General features: G+C 37.7%; 1 protein-coding gene across 4 annotated transcripts in view; it reads right to left on the bottom strand.

Annotated features, from left to right (window-relative positions):
* Senp7 (SUMO specific peptidase 7) overlaps positions 1-17730 on the bottom strand; it is a 130764-nt gene that overhangs the window by 32968 nt on the left and 80066 nt on the right. For all 4 annotated transcript variants that reach the window (XM_052740886.1, XM_052740887.1, XM_052740888.1 and 1 more), the window contains 3 exons: positions 5531-5643; positions 2154-2338; positions 876-1206 (listed from right to left, as the gene is read on the bottom strand). In XM_052740886.1, coding sequence (XP_052596846.1) covers positions 876-1206; positions 2154-2338; positions 5531-5643 — 629 coding nt within the window. The remainder of the gene's footprint in view (positions 1-875; positions 1207-2153; positions 2339-5530; positions 5644-17730) is intronic.

Raw genomic sequence — 17730 nt, 5'->3', positions numbered from 1 at the left:
TTAAGCCATAATAAATCTTTTCCTCACCTCCCTCTCTCAACTCTGAACCAAAATCAGTATTTTATTCTTTCTCTCCTTTTCTCTTTCTTTTGTGCTGGAGATTGAATCCAGAGTCTTGTAAATAATAAGCACAATGCCACTGAGCTATATTCCCAGCCCAGTCTTTAATTATGTAATTATATCAGGCATTCTGTTACAGTGATAGAACTAACAGACAAGTTTCCAAACAATTTCTAGTTTTGACAAAGTATTACGATATCACTCTGAATTGTGTCCTGAGTCCTTTCACATTACTTTCTTGTGGGAGGGGGTAATGAATGGCTAGAAGATAAAGATGAAAATCATTGCATACCCTGTAGAGCCTTTTGAATTTTTGTGTCAGAGGACAACAACAATTTTTAAGAATTGACTAAATCAAATTAATGACAATCAAGTTGAATCTAAATTCCACTCCAACAACATACAACAACAACAGTCTTCAGAGAATCTTTTAAAACTTCTGGGCTACTTCATGGTAAATATCTTTTAAAACTTACTCTCCCACAACAGACTGCTGGCAATGGTCGAGATACAGCCCAAACTGACCTACTCTGGTGATGGGATGGCCAAACACCCTAATTGTCGTGCTAGAAACCCCATCCAACTACTGAGAGATCTGGATGCAGAGATCCATGGCTAGGCCCCGGGTGGAGCTCCACTTGTTTGCCTAAATTAGTATTACAAGATTCATAAGGGAACCATCAAGGATGTTTTTCCTAAAGTTGATATACTTCCCAGAGGTTCAAACAGCTTTTGGCCTTAGGAAAATTTGAGAAAAGCAAAAGCTCTGAGTAAAGCTTTGAAAAGGAGTGTCTTTACAATCTTCTTTTACTTACTTGGTTCAGCTGAGATCAACAACTGGTTCTCTTCACTGTTTCCACCTACAAGAGACTTCTCTTTCACAGTCAGCTCCTCGTCCTTCTCAGCCTGGGAAGAGCCCTCCACCTCGTTGTGAGAAACGGAGCTCTCCGAGCTTCGGGTGGGTGAACAGGTCATTCCAGAGGCAGCGGTGACACCTGACTCCTGAACAGCAAGTGAGCACACACTGGCAGCCTCACTCTCTGCAGGTTCAGGTGTGGGTCCCTCGGGGGGTGCTGGGTCCTCATGACAGCTGTCACTTGACTGCTCAAGCTTACTGGAAAGCGTTGAGTCATTTTCTTCTTCTTTCTGAACGGTTTTTAAAAAGTAGAGAAATTACGTTTTTCCACTGCGTTTCCCTAAGGTATACATCTAAGACTTAAATTCATCAGGAATAACATAAAAATGAAAGTGTACCATTTTTGTAAGTATATGGACAGACAGTACACAGCTACACTAATTATGCTTGGCAGTGCCACCCAAATACAATGATACAGGGTTTAACCTATTAAATCTGATGCCCAAATAATTTTTAAAGGGTCAAATAAAGAAATTTCCGGGCTGGAGAGATGGCTCAGAGATTAAGGGCCCTGGCTGCTCTTCCAGAGGTCCTGAGTTCAGTTCCCAGCAACCACGTAGTGGCTCATAACCATCTATAATGAGTTCTGGTGCCCTCTTCTGGCAGGCAGGTGTACATGCAGACAGAACACTGTATACATAATAAATAAATCTTTAAAAAAAAAAAAAAAAGAAATTTCCATATGTGGCAAAGTCAGAGCTAATAAACTTTAGAATGGTCGGATTCTTTTTAACATTTTTATTTCCAAAGTAGTAACAAAAATTGCTTTTTAGTAACAAAAGCAAAAATAAGAAAGAACATCAAAACTTGTGGAAACTCTTGCCACCAAGCCTGACAATCTGGGTTCGATCACTTGTGCACACACCGTGAGAGGAGGGAACCAACTCCCACAAACTGTGTTCTGAGAGCCATATACACATGAGCACACATGTGTGTGCACACAAGCGCGAGCACGCTTGCGCACACACACACACACACACACACACACACACACACAAATAATAACGTGAAATAAAAGTAATGTGATTTAAAATTTAAAAAATAAAGTTTACACAGAACTAGAAAAAAAGTCCAGTAAAGTAGAAAGTTCAAAGACCATTCATTAGTTGGCTACAGTTAACTCATTTTTATCACAGCACAAAATCATTCCCTATAGCATTTAAATACATCTACTTACTGTATATTCTGGTGACTTATCCAAAGAAGATTTAGAATTATGAGAATCATGTATATTACTTCTAACTCTTTTCTTTCTCTTCCTCGAAACTGGAGTGTATTCCATTTCTGAACAAGAATGTGAAGCGTTCTTGTTTCTGGTCCCCTCTTCAAGATAGTCACAACCTTTATTTCCACTATTAACGTCTTTAAAAAACATAAAAGGCACAGTTATGCCCAAAACATACAAAAGTTCCTCTTACATGAGTTCATAGCTGTATTGAAATCAATGCACTGCCTAAAGCTCATGTTAAAACCTCTATAGTGACACTGGAAGAAAATATAAAAGTATATCCTACATTAACCAATTCTGTTCTGTAGTGACACTGGAAGAAAATATAAAAGTACATCCTACATTAACCAGCTCTGTTCTTCAGTGACACTGGAAGAAAATATAAAGGTACGTCCTACATTAACCAGCTCTGTTCTGTAGTGACATTGGAAGGGAGGGAGGGACAGAAGAGAGGGAGGAAACGAGGGAGGGAGGGAGGGAGGGAGGAAGGGAGGGGCTTCCTGTGTGGTTGGGTAGCTAACCCCTGGCTTCCTCCTCTCCTCCTTTTCTCGCTCCTCACTCCTTGCTCTCCCTAGATTTCTCCTATTTATTCTCTCTGCATGCCAGCCCTGCTGATCCTTTCTCCTGCCTAGTGATTGGCCATTCAGCTTTTTATTAGACCAATCAGGTGTTTTGAGGCAAGCAAACGAACACATCTTTACAGAGTTAAACAAATGCAACGTAAAAAAATGTAACACATCTTTGCATCACTAAACAAATATTCCATAGCATCAATGAATGTAACACATCTTAAACTAATATTCCACAACATTTCCCCCTTTCTGTCTAAATAAAAATGAAAGGTTTTAACATGGTAAAGGTATATACAATAAAAAGTTATAAAATAATAATTACATTTACAATATTCCACCCATTTGTATTTAGCAAATTCAGAGAAAATACTTCATTACCCTTTTGTTTTGTTTTGTTTTGTTTTTCAAGGCAGGATTCTCTGTATCCCTGACTGTTCTGAAACTCGTTCTGTAGACCAGGCTGCCCTCAAACTCACAGAGATCCGCCTGCCTCTGCCTTCAGAGTGCTGGGATTAGAGGTGTGCGTCACTAGCGGCCAGCAATTCTCTTATTATTCTGTATGTTTTAATTAGCATATAAGGTAATGAGTTTCATTATGGAACTCATTATACTTTGGTTTCTCTTCATCAATCCTCCCCAATTCCTCTCCCCAGTATCCCTGTAGTCAACCTACTTTCTAGTTTCTGACCTATATGCACACTCATTCCCACATAACTACACATAATATTCAAATCAGAACCCAGGAGACCTTATACCTCATTTAATATAATAAGCTCCAGATCCAACCATTTCCTGGCAAATTTCATGACTGAATTTTTCTTTAAAGCTACATGGGTTTATTTCTGGGTCTTTGATTATATTCCATTGGTCTATGTGTCTGTTTTGTGGGAGTAGCATGCTATGTTTGTCACTGTGGATTTGTAGTATAAACTGAAGTCACTCATTGTGATACCTCCTGGCAATGTTCTGCCTATTTAGTTTTGGTCTGGATGTCTTTTCTGTTTCCATATGAACACTTAGGATTATTTTTTCAAGTATTGTGAAGAAGGTCACTGGAATTTTGGTGGGGATTACATTAAATCTTTATGTTAGTTTTGGCAATATGGTCATTTTCATAATACGGTGTTAATTCACTCATCCAGAATAATTTGAAAATTCCTGGAATAAAGTTAAACTGATAGCACACCTACTAGAGTTTCTAAGACAGAAGCAAGGCAGTCCTAGAAGGAAAGTTTATGACAAAATAACAGCCCATGTCTGTGTGATTATGAGAGTGAGTGGAAGAAAATGGAAATAAATAGCAACAAAAGAGAAAGAGCTACAGAAAACAGAAATAAGACGAGGTGGAGCTAGTCAGTGTCCCCAACCACACCACATTACTCATAAAATCTCAAATATTCAAAATAAGACTCATCCAGTTTCAGTTACAAAACACTTTGACTAAAGTCAATTCGTTCGGGTTGGTCTTCAAGCCCTAACAACTAACCGTAAGGCTAAGAGCATATAAATAACGCTATACTAACAAGTTTCATATCGTTCCTAAGAAATGTTCCCACCATGTACTAAGTGGCTGTGTGGAAGCTTGTCTCTACAAAGTTGCAATGCTTTCTCTAGTAACTGCCCTCAAAAAAAAAGAAAAAAAAATTCCACTGGCCTCTTGTATACATAAAAGTTAAGTCTGGTTTCCTTCGTTTCTATGAGGTCTACTAAGAAAATATTGTAGGGGTTGGAGAGAGAGTTAAATGATTAAGATTACTTGTTACCCAACTACAAGGACATGCACTCCTGGAACCCATCAGGCATGGTCTTGCATACACCTGCTACTCCAGCTCCAACAGGGTGGAGGGAAGAGGCTGGCTGGGGCTTACTGGCTGGCTGCCAACCCAGCTCTGCCAGTTTAGGGAAAGAGCCTATCCCAAAGGAGTAGGGCAGAAAATGATAAACAAGAAAGGCCAAAACCCTTCTCTGGCTTCCTCAGGCATACACACACACACACACACACACACACACACACACACACACACACAGAATCCTAATAGTTATATTTGAAATGAAATACATAAATTTTTGCATAGTGTGATTAAAGGACATTTTTTTTCTCATGAATAATTTAGAAAATTACTCAGAAAACAAAATATCTCACTTTGTTTTAAACTATCAACAATCCAAGAGCATTCTAATGGCTAAGGCAGTAAACTAGTTTTTCATAAATTTTGGTAAAAAAAAATTTAAATCTTAAAAAAAAAAAATAAAAAGGAAAGGAGTCATAATTTATTTATTATATACATCAGGAGACCTATGAAGAAGTTTTAGAAGTCTGAGATATATTTACCTTCATGTTTGCTAAAACTGGCTTAGGCAGGCATCCTTTCAGAGTTAAAACAAGTTCTGACCAATGCATTTTATAGTAAGAGAATACAGTGGGTAGTTCATAATAAAATTCCAGGTAACAGTAATGTTAAAATCCATAAAAACAATGATTCGAATAGCCAAACTAACATAACTTCATAGACAGTTTTACTCCATATACACATAAAAATATAAAAAGCAATATTCAAATTTAACTTTTGGGACTGGCAAGTAAAGAAATAAATATATACTTAGGTATATAAATAGATGCTTTGGCAATTTTATGTATATTAGATAACTGTTTATTTTCACATATCATTTCAATATCACTATAAGATATTCGACAAAAACTGCTGTAAATACAATAAGCAAAATTCTAATTTCCATTTGCTAGCAATCACAAACCTTTGGGCTGAGTATCAGATGTAACAGAAACACCACTATCAGCTCTGTGCTTTTCTTTCACACATGGAGTCTGCTTTGCAGAAACGTTATCTGTCTTACTTGGTTTTGAGCCTCTGCAAGACAGAATTAGATTAAATTCATTTCTAATAACGCTCAGATGAATTTAGAAGACACCTGACACAAATTCAAATAAAAATTCAATAGGCTAAAAAAATGCATTTTTATGTGTGATACTATATGCTATAGGTACTTTAAAAAAAATACTGATGCTGGGGTGTGGTGATGCACACCTTTAATATCAACACTCAGGAGGCAGAGGCAGGTGGATCTCTGTGAGTTGGAGGCCAGTCTGGGCTACAGAGCAAGTTCCAGGACAGCCAAGGCTACACAAAGAAACCCAGTCTCAAAAACAGAGAACTACTGAACTCAGATTTGAAAAGTTTCCATCTCTGTCTCACCCTTACACTCCCAAAGGTCTCTGGGGGAAAGACAGGCTATCAACACTGTATCTGCAAAATGAGAGAAGGATAATCTTACATAAACTAGGTAAGTCAGAGCTTAAAAAGTGACATTTTAACAACACAAATGACCTGATAATATGTGTGTGTAATAAAACAATTATAAGCTAAAGCTAATTGTTAATATAGTTCAAAAACAAACCTTAAGAAAAAAATAAAGTTTGGAATGTGTTAACAAATTTTATCTATATAAAATAATTTAAAATTTTAAGGTATGGACAAAATAACTAAAGTAAACTATTGAGGGAAAAACAAATTTTTGGCCTGGTGTGGTGGTGCACTCCTTAATCCCAGCAGAGACTGGAAGACCTCTGTGAGTTCAAAGCTAGCCTGGCCGACATAGTGAGCTTCCAGACAGCCAGAACTACACTGAAAGACCTTATCCCACACCACCCCTGCCAAACAAAAGGAAAGGAGGGAGGAAGAAAAGAAAGAAGAAAAACAAAATTTTCCATGAGAAGAATAAAACTTTCAACAGTTTTTTAAAAATACAAAAGAGAATCCATATAAAAGAAAATGTAAAACGTGGTCTGGAAGAATTCAAACCTATTTAAGTTATGGATTACTTAAAAGACAGAGGATGAAAATATAAGAAGGTACAATATAAATAGCATCTTTACTTTGCAGTATATTTCTTTTTAAAATATGAGCACAAATTTGATACATATAAGAAATATGTTAGTTAAATCTAAGTAAATGTAATATAATATTCTCTATCTAAAGACGTATTTTAAACAGTTTACAACTGTAAAATACAAGGTATGCACAACTAAGGTAACTCAAATAAGTGAAAGGGACTAAAAGATGAGTAAAATATAACCTATAAGAAAAATGATTGAGAATATAGTAAATAAATTTAAAAGCCAAATATTACCAATGTACTATCATAGTAAAAGGATCAGTTGTTTATGATTACACTATCGAGCCCTTTATATTTACTTTAATACTCAGCCAGTTTAACTTACAAAGAACTTTTGACTAAGTCGATTCATTCTAGTCTGTAGCCTCAGCCATCAACTTTAGGCTAAGAGCATATAGGTAACACTATACTAGCAAGTTTCATTTACTGAAGACAAAAGCCTAAGGCAAAGCAAAGTCTGTTTTGATTTTGTAACTTCCCAGCAAAATACCACAAAGCACTATAAACAAAACTAGAATGTGATCTAAATGTTTTTTTTAATTGAAATGGACTTAAAAGTAAGGAAACAAAAAGAAAGACTGGAGCAGAAATTTAAAAGATAAAACTGATTTTTAAACACAAATTATCTCTGCTTATAGATAACATGATGCTATAGCTAACAGGTCCCAAAGAGGGGCTGGAGAGATGGCTCCAGGCTTAAAGTGCCTGTCACAGAAGCATGAGGATGGGAGGACAGGTTCCCAGTGCCCACATACAAGATTCCCAGCGTCCATGTAAAAACCAGCTGGGCAGGCCCCAGTAAATGAAGTGGATAGCAATTGAGGAAGACACCCAACCCCAACATTTGGCCTCTATATGAATCTACACACACTCACATACACGTGAACGTGAATACATACATGCACACACATCATACAAACACACAAATGCTAAAAAAGACCATGAAGATATGAAGATTCCTCCAGAAAACTTAAATTTGACAAATACTTTCAGCAATAAAGCAGGATAAAAAATCATATACAAAGAGCTTTTATACATACCAATAAAAATGCAAAAAAGTTGGGATAAAAATCTATTCACAATAGCTTTTAAACAAATACCTTGTAACAAGCCTAACCAAGGAGGTTAAAGGTCCTCTATAATAAAAACTTTAAAACACTGAAAAAATTCAAGACACTAGAAGTTTGGGAAGGCCTCCTTTCTCACGGACGGGCAGGATTAATACTGTGAAAATGAATAATGTCATTGAGAGAAATCTACAGTTTAATGTAATCTCCACCAAAATTTCAATGACATTCTTTATAAAATTAGGAAAAATAATCCAAAAGTCCATATAGAAGCACAAAAGACTCCCAAATAATGAAAGCAATCCTGGACAACGATGCTGGATGTATCACAATACCTGATCTCAAACTACATTACAGAATCACAGTCACATGGCAACGGAAAAAAATCATACACATAGACCAATGGAAAAGAATAAAAGATCCAGCAGCCGCTACCCTGAACATTCCTCATATCCTCTGGTCTTGGAAGTTGGGCAGGGTCTGGCCTAGTTAGAACCTGAGAGGGAGAACAGATGATCGAGAAATGTTTCTGCAGCTACAGCTACCTCATTTTCAACAAAGGTGAAAATAACACACACTGGAAAAAAGCCTCCTCAACAAACAGTACTGAGAAAACTGAATACCGTATGTGGAAGAATGAAACTATGTCCATACTTCTCATCCCTCACAAACAACCACTCCAAAAGGATCCAAGATCTTAAAGTAGGATCTAAAATCTTGGAACTGTTAGAGGAAAACTCTTTTAGATATAGGCACAAGACAAGGATTTTCTGAAAATAATTCCAGTACTGTAGGAAATACTCTCAAAAATTATCAAATAGAATTACATGAAATGAAGGCTTCTATACAGAAAATGAAAGAATCATCAAATTGAAGAAACAATCTACAGAATGGAAAAAGAAAACCTTAACAGTTATATATCAAACAGGAATTAACATGGAATCTATAAAAGAAAAAACTCTAAAAAATTTAAAATAAAACAAATCATTCACTTAATAAATGAACTAATGAATTAAAGAGACAGTTCTCTGCCCCTTCCCTATGGAGGGATACCTTGCTCAGCCTTGATACAGGGGAAAGGGGCTTGGTCCTGCCTCAACTTGGTATGCCAGACTTTGTTGACTCCCCATGGGAGGCCTTACCCTCTCTAAGGAGTGGATGGGGGGTGGGATGGGGGGAGCGGGGGATAGCAGGAGAAGGGTAGAGAGGAGGGACTGGAGTTGATATGTAAAATGAAAACAAAAATTAAATAAAAAGAGAGAGAGACAGAGAGAGAGAGACAGAGAAACAGAGACAGTTCTCCAATGAAGAAACACAATTGGCCTACACATTTTTTAAAAAAGTATTCAAGAACTTAAGGTGTTGGTAGTGGCTCATGGCTTTAACCCCAAAAGAGGCAGGTGGATTTCTGTGAGTTTGAGGTCAGCTTGGTCTACAGAAAAAAATTCCAGGATAGCCAAGACTACACAGAGAAACCCTGGTCTACAGAAAAAAATTCCAGGATAGCCAAGACTACACAGAGAAACCCTGTCTTGAAAATTGAAAACCAAAAAAAAAAAAAAAAAAGCATTCAAGATCTTTAAGCCTATCAAGGAAACTATAAGTTAAACATGCAGAGAGATTCCATTGCATCAATATCAGAATTGCTATCATCAAGAAAACAAATGCTGGCAAGGTTGCAAGGACAGAGGAACTTTTATACATTGCTAGTGGGTGTGTAAATTGGCTTGGCCATTACAGAAATCAGTACGGAAGATCCTCAAAATACTAAAAATCAAACTAACATACAGAACCAGCCATACTGTGCCTGGATCTATACCACAGGAAAATTAAGCATATGACAGAAAGACTTAAATACACAAGATTATTGCTACACTATTCACAAAAAAAAAAAAAAAAGGCTAGGATTTAGAACAAGCCTGAAATTCCACCAGTAAAAAAAAATATATAAAGAGAATGTTGTATATAAACACAATAGAATTTTATTCAGCTGTAAAGAACAATGAAAATTATAACATTTTCAGGAAAATGACATAAGCCAGACACAGAGAGACAAAGACTGTTTTCTCTCAGATGAAGAATCTAGACTTAAATTTAGATACACATGCTGCATAAATACATATAGAAGACATGAAAGTAGAAAAAGGTCTATGAGAACGAACAAAGAAGTGTAAGAGGAGGTATGGGGGGGGCACGGGAAGGTAAAAAATACATGTGAATTGAAAACAGTAGAGATATTTGAAGTTCGAAGAAGGGGGGGCAACTAAGATCAAAGTATAATGATATATATGTATAAAAATGTCACAGTAAGAGGTGGAGAGAAGGTTCAGGGATTAAGAACACACATACTTGCTCTTGCAGAGGACCCAAGCTCTATTCTTCCAGAGGACCAGAGTTAATTGGAGTTGGGCAGCTCACAACCACCTATAACTCTGATCCAACAACTCTAGCCTCCGAGGGCACCTGCACATGTGTGCACACACACAATTAAAAATAAAAATATATCTTTACAAAACGTCACAATGAAACCCACTATTTTGTGTGCTAGTAGTTAACAGTTTTAAAAATCAATAAGTATGGGGCTTATTCAGGGACGCTTGGCTCAGCCTGGGAGGAGGGGACTGGACCTGCCTGGACTGAGTCTACCAGGTTGATCTCAATCCTCAGGGGAGTCTTTGCCCTGGAGGAGATGGGAATGGGGGGTGGGCTGGGGGGAAGGGGAGGGGGGTGGGAGGGGAGAGAACAAGGGAATCCGTGGTTGATATGTAGAATTAAATTATATTATAAAATAAAATAAAATAAATAAAAATAAAAATAAATTAAAAAATCAATATGTAAATGATTTAATGTTATGCCTTAATGGAAAACAAAGGAGAATAATAACAACAGAAAGAAAAAACTGTAAAGATTTCAACAGAAATCTAAACTAGGAAAACAGTACAAAAGATCAACAAAACTAAAAGTTGTTCATTTGAAAAGATAAACATACAAGCTTTTAAATACCCTTACAAAAACTAAGACAGATGAAAATTAGAAGTAAAAACAGAGATATTACAACAGATAAATGTAAAATGAAAAGGAGTGTGAAAATATTACAAACTATTATATTCCTCAAACTGGGAAACTCTGGGGAAAACTTACAAATTCCTAAACATAAACAAACTACAAACTACCAAGATTGAGTCATGAAGAAATAAAATCAAAACAGACCGATAATGAGCAACGAAATTTGATCAGTTATAAAATGTTTTTCCATGAAAGAAAAGTCTAAAAGGTGATGGCTTCACTGTGAAAATTCTATCCTCAACAATATAGGCAGTACAAAGCAGCTTTGTGAGGAGAACCCATGAGACTCCAAAACAAAATAGGCTATTGCCATCGCCCTGGCTGCCTTCCAGAACGTGAAGGTGAGACCCTATGCTGACGACACCACACACTTCACACACAGGACTTGGAGAAATCCAGGTGGATCTGACCTGGAAGCCTCCTCCCTGAAGACTGGTTCTCACAGTATCTGAAGGTGCTATGCAAGCTGCCAAGGGAGAAAAGCAACAGTCCTACCCAGCTGTAAAGCCTGTGAACCATAACAATGACCAGCACTGCAGGAGTTCCCCAAGGATGCAATGGTGGCACTTATTCCTGGGAGTGAACAACAGCCACCTAATTGGAGGTAGACTCACTCAATAGGAGGAAATCATCCCTAGTACTATAACCTAAAAAATTACCCATGGCTGGTGAGGTCACGGACCCCAGACGAGAATCTACTGTTGTATATTTTTAACTGCATTCTAAATGTTTATCCTAATATCCACAGATAAGTGTAGTTCTCATTCCTCATCAGAGAAGCTTCTTTTTGTGCACATAGAGACCATTTAAAAAGCCAAAACTGGCAAAAAGACAGAGGGCAGACCATGAAGTGCCCCATACCTACTGAGGCACTATAACACAATCCCTACACCGAAGGCTCAAGGAACACCCCAAGAGGAAGCCAAAAGGCTGTGAGAGCCAGAGAACCAGAACTTCTGCTGCAGGACAGCATCTTCTTTACATGACAGGGAACTGCGCCCATGAAATGTCAACAATATGGCTGCCTAAACTAGACCTGAACAATGCCACCACCACTCAAACGCTAACGTGGATAGGAGAAATCTTACAAAGTCCTTCCCCAGATGAAGAGCTACAGGCAATTAATGGAGAGAGAAAGAAATTTAGTATTTTCCAGGGATGAGCCACGATAGGTTATGTAATCCTATGTTACTAGCCCTAAACACATATACACAAAAGAAGCAATAATGACTGCAATCAGGATGCAATGTATAAGAGAAGAATTAATTAATTAATTAAAAAGAAACACTCATGACTCAGCAGGTTGCATTTACTTATACATAGGTGTGTGTGTGTGTGTGTGTGTGTGTGTGTGTGTGTGTGTATATATATATATATATATAATTAAAGAAGAGGTCATGAATTTGAGGAAGTTGGGGAAATAGGAATAATAATAATAATTGAGGAAAACAAGAATAATTGGAATAATTAATGAATTAAAAAGGAAAGGAGAAAGAATAACTAGAATAAATGTAAGTTTAAAATTACTCCAGAATTAATTTAAAGCATAGTAATTAAGGTTTATACGTTAAAATAGTGAAAACTGCCATGTGGAATATACTACCTAAAGTAGATAATTTAAGTTTCTGTTCACCACTGGTATTTTCTATCATTTCTTGACTTCTGATTATTTTCTTTCTCACATAATTCTATTCCAGTTGTCTGTAACAAGGATAGTAGTCATTCTTGGCAGGATAAGGCTAAAGCAGAGCTTCAGTCTTCACCTACCACTTCCCCACATGCATCATGAAGTGCCCCAGTGAGGGTTTGCCCAGGAAACCTCAGTTTCTACGGATACAGCCTGCATTACTCCTCCACAGACTGAGTTCGTACTTGGTGTTACATATATCAAGAACTGGCATGTTACCACGTTCTTCACAATAACAGAATAATAATAACAGTAATTAAGACAGCCTGTCTCTGAGAAGCTCTAAATAATGTCTACACACCCATTCTGCTGTTGAGAAGAAGTGGGAGGAGGGTGGTTACAACAGATGCCTACACTCCACATAGTCTGTGTTTATCTTGTATTTCAGCCATGTCACAGGCAGGCCATGGCATAATACAGCAGATGGCAATTTATATCCAGGTGTCAACCCACCAGATAAATAACTCTCGGATGGAGGAACCTCGTTCAAGCAAGGCTTATGGGGCCACAGACTCTGAATTCTGTTTGCTTCTGTCTGTAATTTCACAGAATTCCTCTACTGCCTGCGTTTATCTCATGAATATAGTCACCTACTGGGCACATGCATATCTGTGGATGGTCAGGAAGATGATTTCTTCCTAAGCTGTATAATGTTGATGAATAGAAACAATACTAGGATATTTTTCATCGTGAGGCCTGAAGTTACACACGAGGTCTGTAAGTCACACCTAGAAGCTGTTTTATATCAGAGCTCAGGCTGACAGAAGAAAACAGTGGAGTCTGGATTGGCTCAAATTCCTTTAATCTTTATGTTGAGAACTGCAGTTACAGGCTTCTTGTACATCGTGAGGTGACACAAAGCTTCAAAAGAGCTTTAGATTAGGCCAGGTGCCTTGCTATCACAAGGACACACAACTGAGCTGCCTGGCTAGGCTGTAAATACAAAGACAGCCCAATTACTGCTAGCTGGCAAATAATTAATTTCTTTACACCCATTCCTGACCTCAAATTGTGAAAATATATTCTGACTAGTCAAAGCTACAGAAAATAACTTGACTCTGTAGCACCTGATGAGGGATGCAGGTGTTCTTAGACAATCACAAGTTACACACAGGATAGGAAAGTATCCTATTTCAAGATTTAAAAACCTTTTATTGTCACTGTGCCTTGGAGAATGCCATAGTAAGCTCATATTAAGAAATTTAAGATAAACTTGAGTTCTAACCAAAGCATTTACGACACAGATCTCTTTCTGTAAAAAAAAAAAAAAAAAAAAAAACTTCAAGAAAGCCCGGCATTTCTGTTAATTACAAAACGTTAGTTTATAATGTTACTACATTAGAAATATAGGATATCTGCACAAATTCCTTATTTCTCTTAGACTCCTCAATAGTTTAACTCTCTCTCTAAATAGGTAACAATAAGTGGGTCTTTCTTTGAAGTTGCAACTGCAAGATTACAGCCCCAGCAATTAGAGAGCTAAGATTTATTGCATATGTATTGTCGGGATGGCTCTGTTTCTTACTGTTCTCTGAAATGTGACCCTAAAATGTAACTCCTATGTTCAACATGAAAGTTTCTGTTGAGTATAAACAGCTGTAAGAACCAAAGAGGAGCTGGAGCCAACATGAGAAAATAGACAGAGAAGCCAAGATGAGAAACAAGAGTAAATGAGAGAATGGAGAAAGTGACCATCAGACTGCCTGTGTTCTTTCCTAAGACCCTCGGAGAGAAAAAGCTCCTGAAGCCTCGCTGCTCTGTGGCATTTTCTTTACTACCCTGCAGCAGCCTGGAAGCTGGTCTTTCAGACAGCAATACAGCTGTACTGGGACAGATCTACTGAAGCGATGGCACAGCTCTAAGTCAATGTATTTCCATCAAGTACTCTGAATTCTCCTTTCAAAAGGACTCCTTTTTAAGAAAAGAAAGAACAGAAGTTTCACTTGAGGAGCTTTGGACTCCTCCTTAAACTAAATGTTGAGACCGATCAAGCTCCGTCAAATGCTTTGACCTCAGTGCTGTTGGCAACAGTGGTCTCTCAGATCATTCTGGCACTTCCAGGGTAGAAGACTTCAGAAGTATCAACTACAGCAACAGCCTTTAATGTAGCTAGAGCTTTCCTGCTGGCCCACGGTCAGGGCAAATCTCTCTCACCTGCCAGTCCCACAGCCACTCAGACCCAACCAAGCAAACACAGAGACTTATATTGCTTACAAACTGTATGGCCGTGGCAGGCTTCTTGCTAACTGTTCTTACAGCTTAAATTAATCCATTTCCATTAATCTATACCTTGCCACATGGCTCGTGGCTTACCAGCATCTTCACATGCTGTTTCTCATCGTGGCGGCTGGCAGTGTTTCTCTGACTCAGCCTTCCACTTCCCAGCTTTATTCTCCTCCTTGTCCCGCCTACACTTCCTGCCTAGCCAATGGCCAATCAGTGTTTTATTTATTGACTAATCAGCAACACATTTGCCATACAGACCATCCCACAGCACTTTAATAGATTCTTTTAACTAGCAGCAATAAAAAAGCATAAAAACCCTGTCTCGAAAAACCAAAAAAAAAAAAAAAAAGCATAAAAATAATGCTACCACTTATTACCAGGCACTGGATTATGGATTTTTTGTTGTTGTTGTTTTTGGTTTTTTTTGTTTTTGTTTTTCAAGACAGGGTTTCTTTCTTTCTTTTTTTTTTTTAAAACCAAGCTGAGGACCGAACCCAGGGCCTCTAGCAAGCACTCTACCACTGAGCTAAATCCCCAACCCCTTGGATTATGGATTTTACTCAAATCTAACCATCAACCCCAAAAGACATACATTCTTATCCCTGTGTTAAAGACACAAGGAACTTGCCAGGGTAACTCTGTGCCAGCAACACAGATGAAAGCTGAATCCAGGTCTGGCTACAAAGTTTATGCTTATTCCAAACGTAAGAATTAAAGACAACAAGAGAACTGATTTTCAGAGGGCACATCAAAGCTACCTAGAAATTTCACTACTTATAAGGAACTTGAAGAGGTTCACTGAATAGATTCTGGAAACAAACAAATTTTATACTGACTATAATTATTCATCTTTAGTATAAGACATGAAAAGTACAGATTATAATTTGATAGTTTCCTAAGCTCCTCACAATAGAGCTATTTTCTTAATTACATAAATATATATCAACATAACTTGTATTCTATGGAAAATAATAGCATAAATTTCAACAAAAAGTGCTTAAATTATAACACTTCTTTATATTATATTTTATGTGCAGAAAATTTATCACTTTGAAATTTAAAAAGATAATTTAATGAGGCTGGAAGATGGCTCAGAGGTTAAGAGCACTGGATGCTCTTCCAGAGGACCAGGATTTGACTCCCAGTATCCACATAGCAGCATACAACCAACTGTAACTCAAGTCCCAGGGGACCCAGCACCCTCTTCTTATCTCTATGGGTATGGCACATGGTGCACACACATATATACAGGCAAAACATCTATGTACATAAGGATAAAATATAAAAATTTAAATAATGTAACTATTTTATAAAGTAGTAAATACATTCTAAATTAATTCCCTTTTTACAGTTCAGGAAAATTAAGCTCAAGGTTAAATGTCATGAACATTGGGCCAGGTGGTGGTGGTGCACGCCTTTAATCCCAGCACTCAGGAGGCAGAGGCAGGCGGATCTCTGTGAGTTCAAGGCCAGCTGGGGCCACAGAGTGAGTTCCAGGAAAGGTACAAAGCTACACAGAGAAACTCTGTCTCAGAAAAAAAAAAAAAAAAAAGAAGTCTAGGTTAATGTCATGAACATTAAATTACATGAACATGACATTAACCTAGACTGATGAAATTCATTTGCATTGAGAGTGATTATAAGGATAATTATGGCACAATAACTCTCCTTAAGTATGGTCCTTTCAATCTACTAGAATAGGCAGAAACAAACCTCTAGGTGCTCTTAACCACTGAGCCACACTGTGGGATGGTCTTTCTATATGCTGTGAATATGTGCTGTTCTCATTGGTTGATAAATAAAGCTATTTGGCCAATGGCAAGGCAGAATAAGGTTAGGCAAGACTATCAAACTGAAGATGGAGATAAAGAAGGGTGGAGTCAGGACAGACGCCAACGGCCACCAAAGGAGCAAGATGCCAGAGCACTGGTAAGCCACGGGCCATGTGGTGATACAAAGATTAATAAAAATGGGTTAACTTAAATGTAAGAGCTAGTTAGTAATGAGCCTGAGCCATCAGCCGAACATTTATAATTAATATAAGCCTCTGAGTGATTATTTGGAAATGGTTATGGGATGGGGCAGGACAGAGAAAAGCCTTTGTTTACATATGGCACCCACAGTCTGGCATGGACCCACATAAGACCTGAGAAAGCTTAAAAAAGGTTCTGAACACAGAGAAACAGAGCCACACTGGGCTTCCTAGTCTCAAAGTCTCATGCCAGCAACAGCGCAGAGCTACATCTCCCAACAAGATGGATCCAGCTACCAACCACCATGAGCTAAGCCATGTAGCAGGTTTCCACAGTCTCTCACAGGGGCCACAGTACAGAGAGGGTTCTCTCAGTCACTGCTTGGGGACTTAAGCATTCAGCACAAGCTCCAGCAGCTCATTGCAGGGCAGGGTAAGGTTTTTGCTCATACAGACAAAGGGTTAAGAAACACAGTAAAAACCAATTCAGCAGAAAGGCTTCTAAACAGGTAATGGGGTGTTTAAAAGATGTGCTGAGGCTTGAGAAAGAAAGGAGAAAATATATATACAGCCTTAAATTAAAATATAGATTTAGAATAGTAAAATAAAGTCCTTAGAAAGGGGAGTAAAGTAATATAAAGAACATAAGCCACATGAGGATGGAAAATGCACAGAAAGTCTGGATTGTGTATATTATTTTTGACTGCTATGAGATATTTGATTATGGAAGCTGCTAGATTAAACAAACCTACATATTTTAAAAATATCTTGACTACAAAATTTAAGTCAAAAGGTCTGGCACTTTGGGGAAGAGGTTATGCTTTTGTTTCCACAGAAGGTGAGAGTCTATGGATTCATTCCGGGTTAGAAGAGATCAGGTTTAATGGAGGAAGACCCCTGAAAATCCTAACTACAGACATGGAAAAATAAACCTAAAGTAACTACAAGACACATGACATATATTTTCCATGCTCAAACATAAAACAAAAATTATCTTTGGCTGACTTGTGTGCAATGCACAGTT

Source organism: Peromyscus californicus, unplaced genomic scaffold, assembly GCF_007827085.1.
Source record: "Peromyscus californicus insignis strain IS unplaced genomic scaffold, ASM782708v3 Scaffold_16__1_contigs__length_79575227, whole genome shotgun sequence".
Lineage (NCBI taxonomy): Eukaryota > Metazoa > Chordata > Mammalia > Rodentia > Cricetidae > Peromyscus > Peromyscus californicus.
Note: the sequence above shows the minus strand (reverse complement) of the source record. Positions and strands in the feature narration are given on the sequence as shown.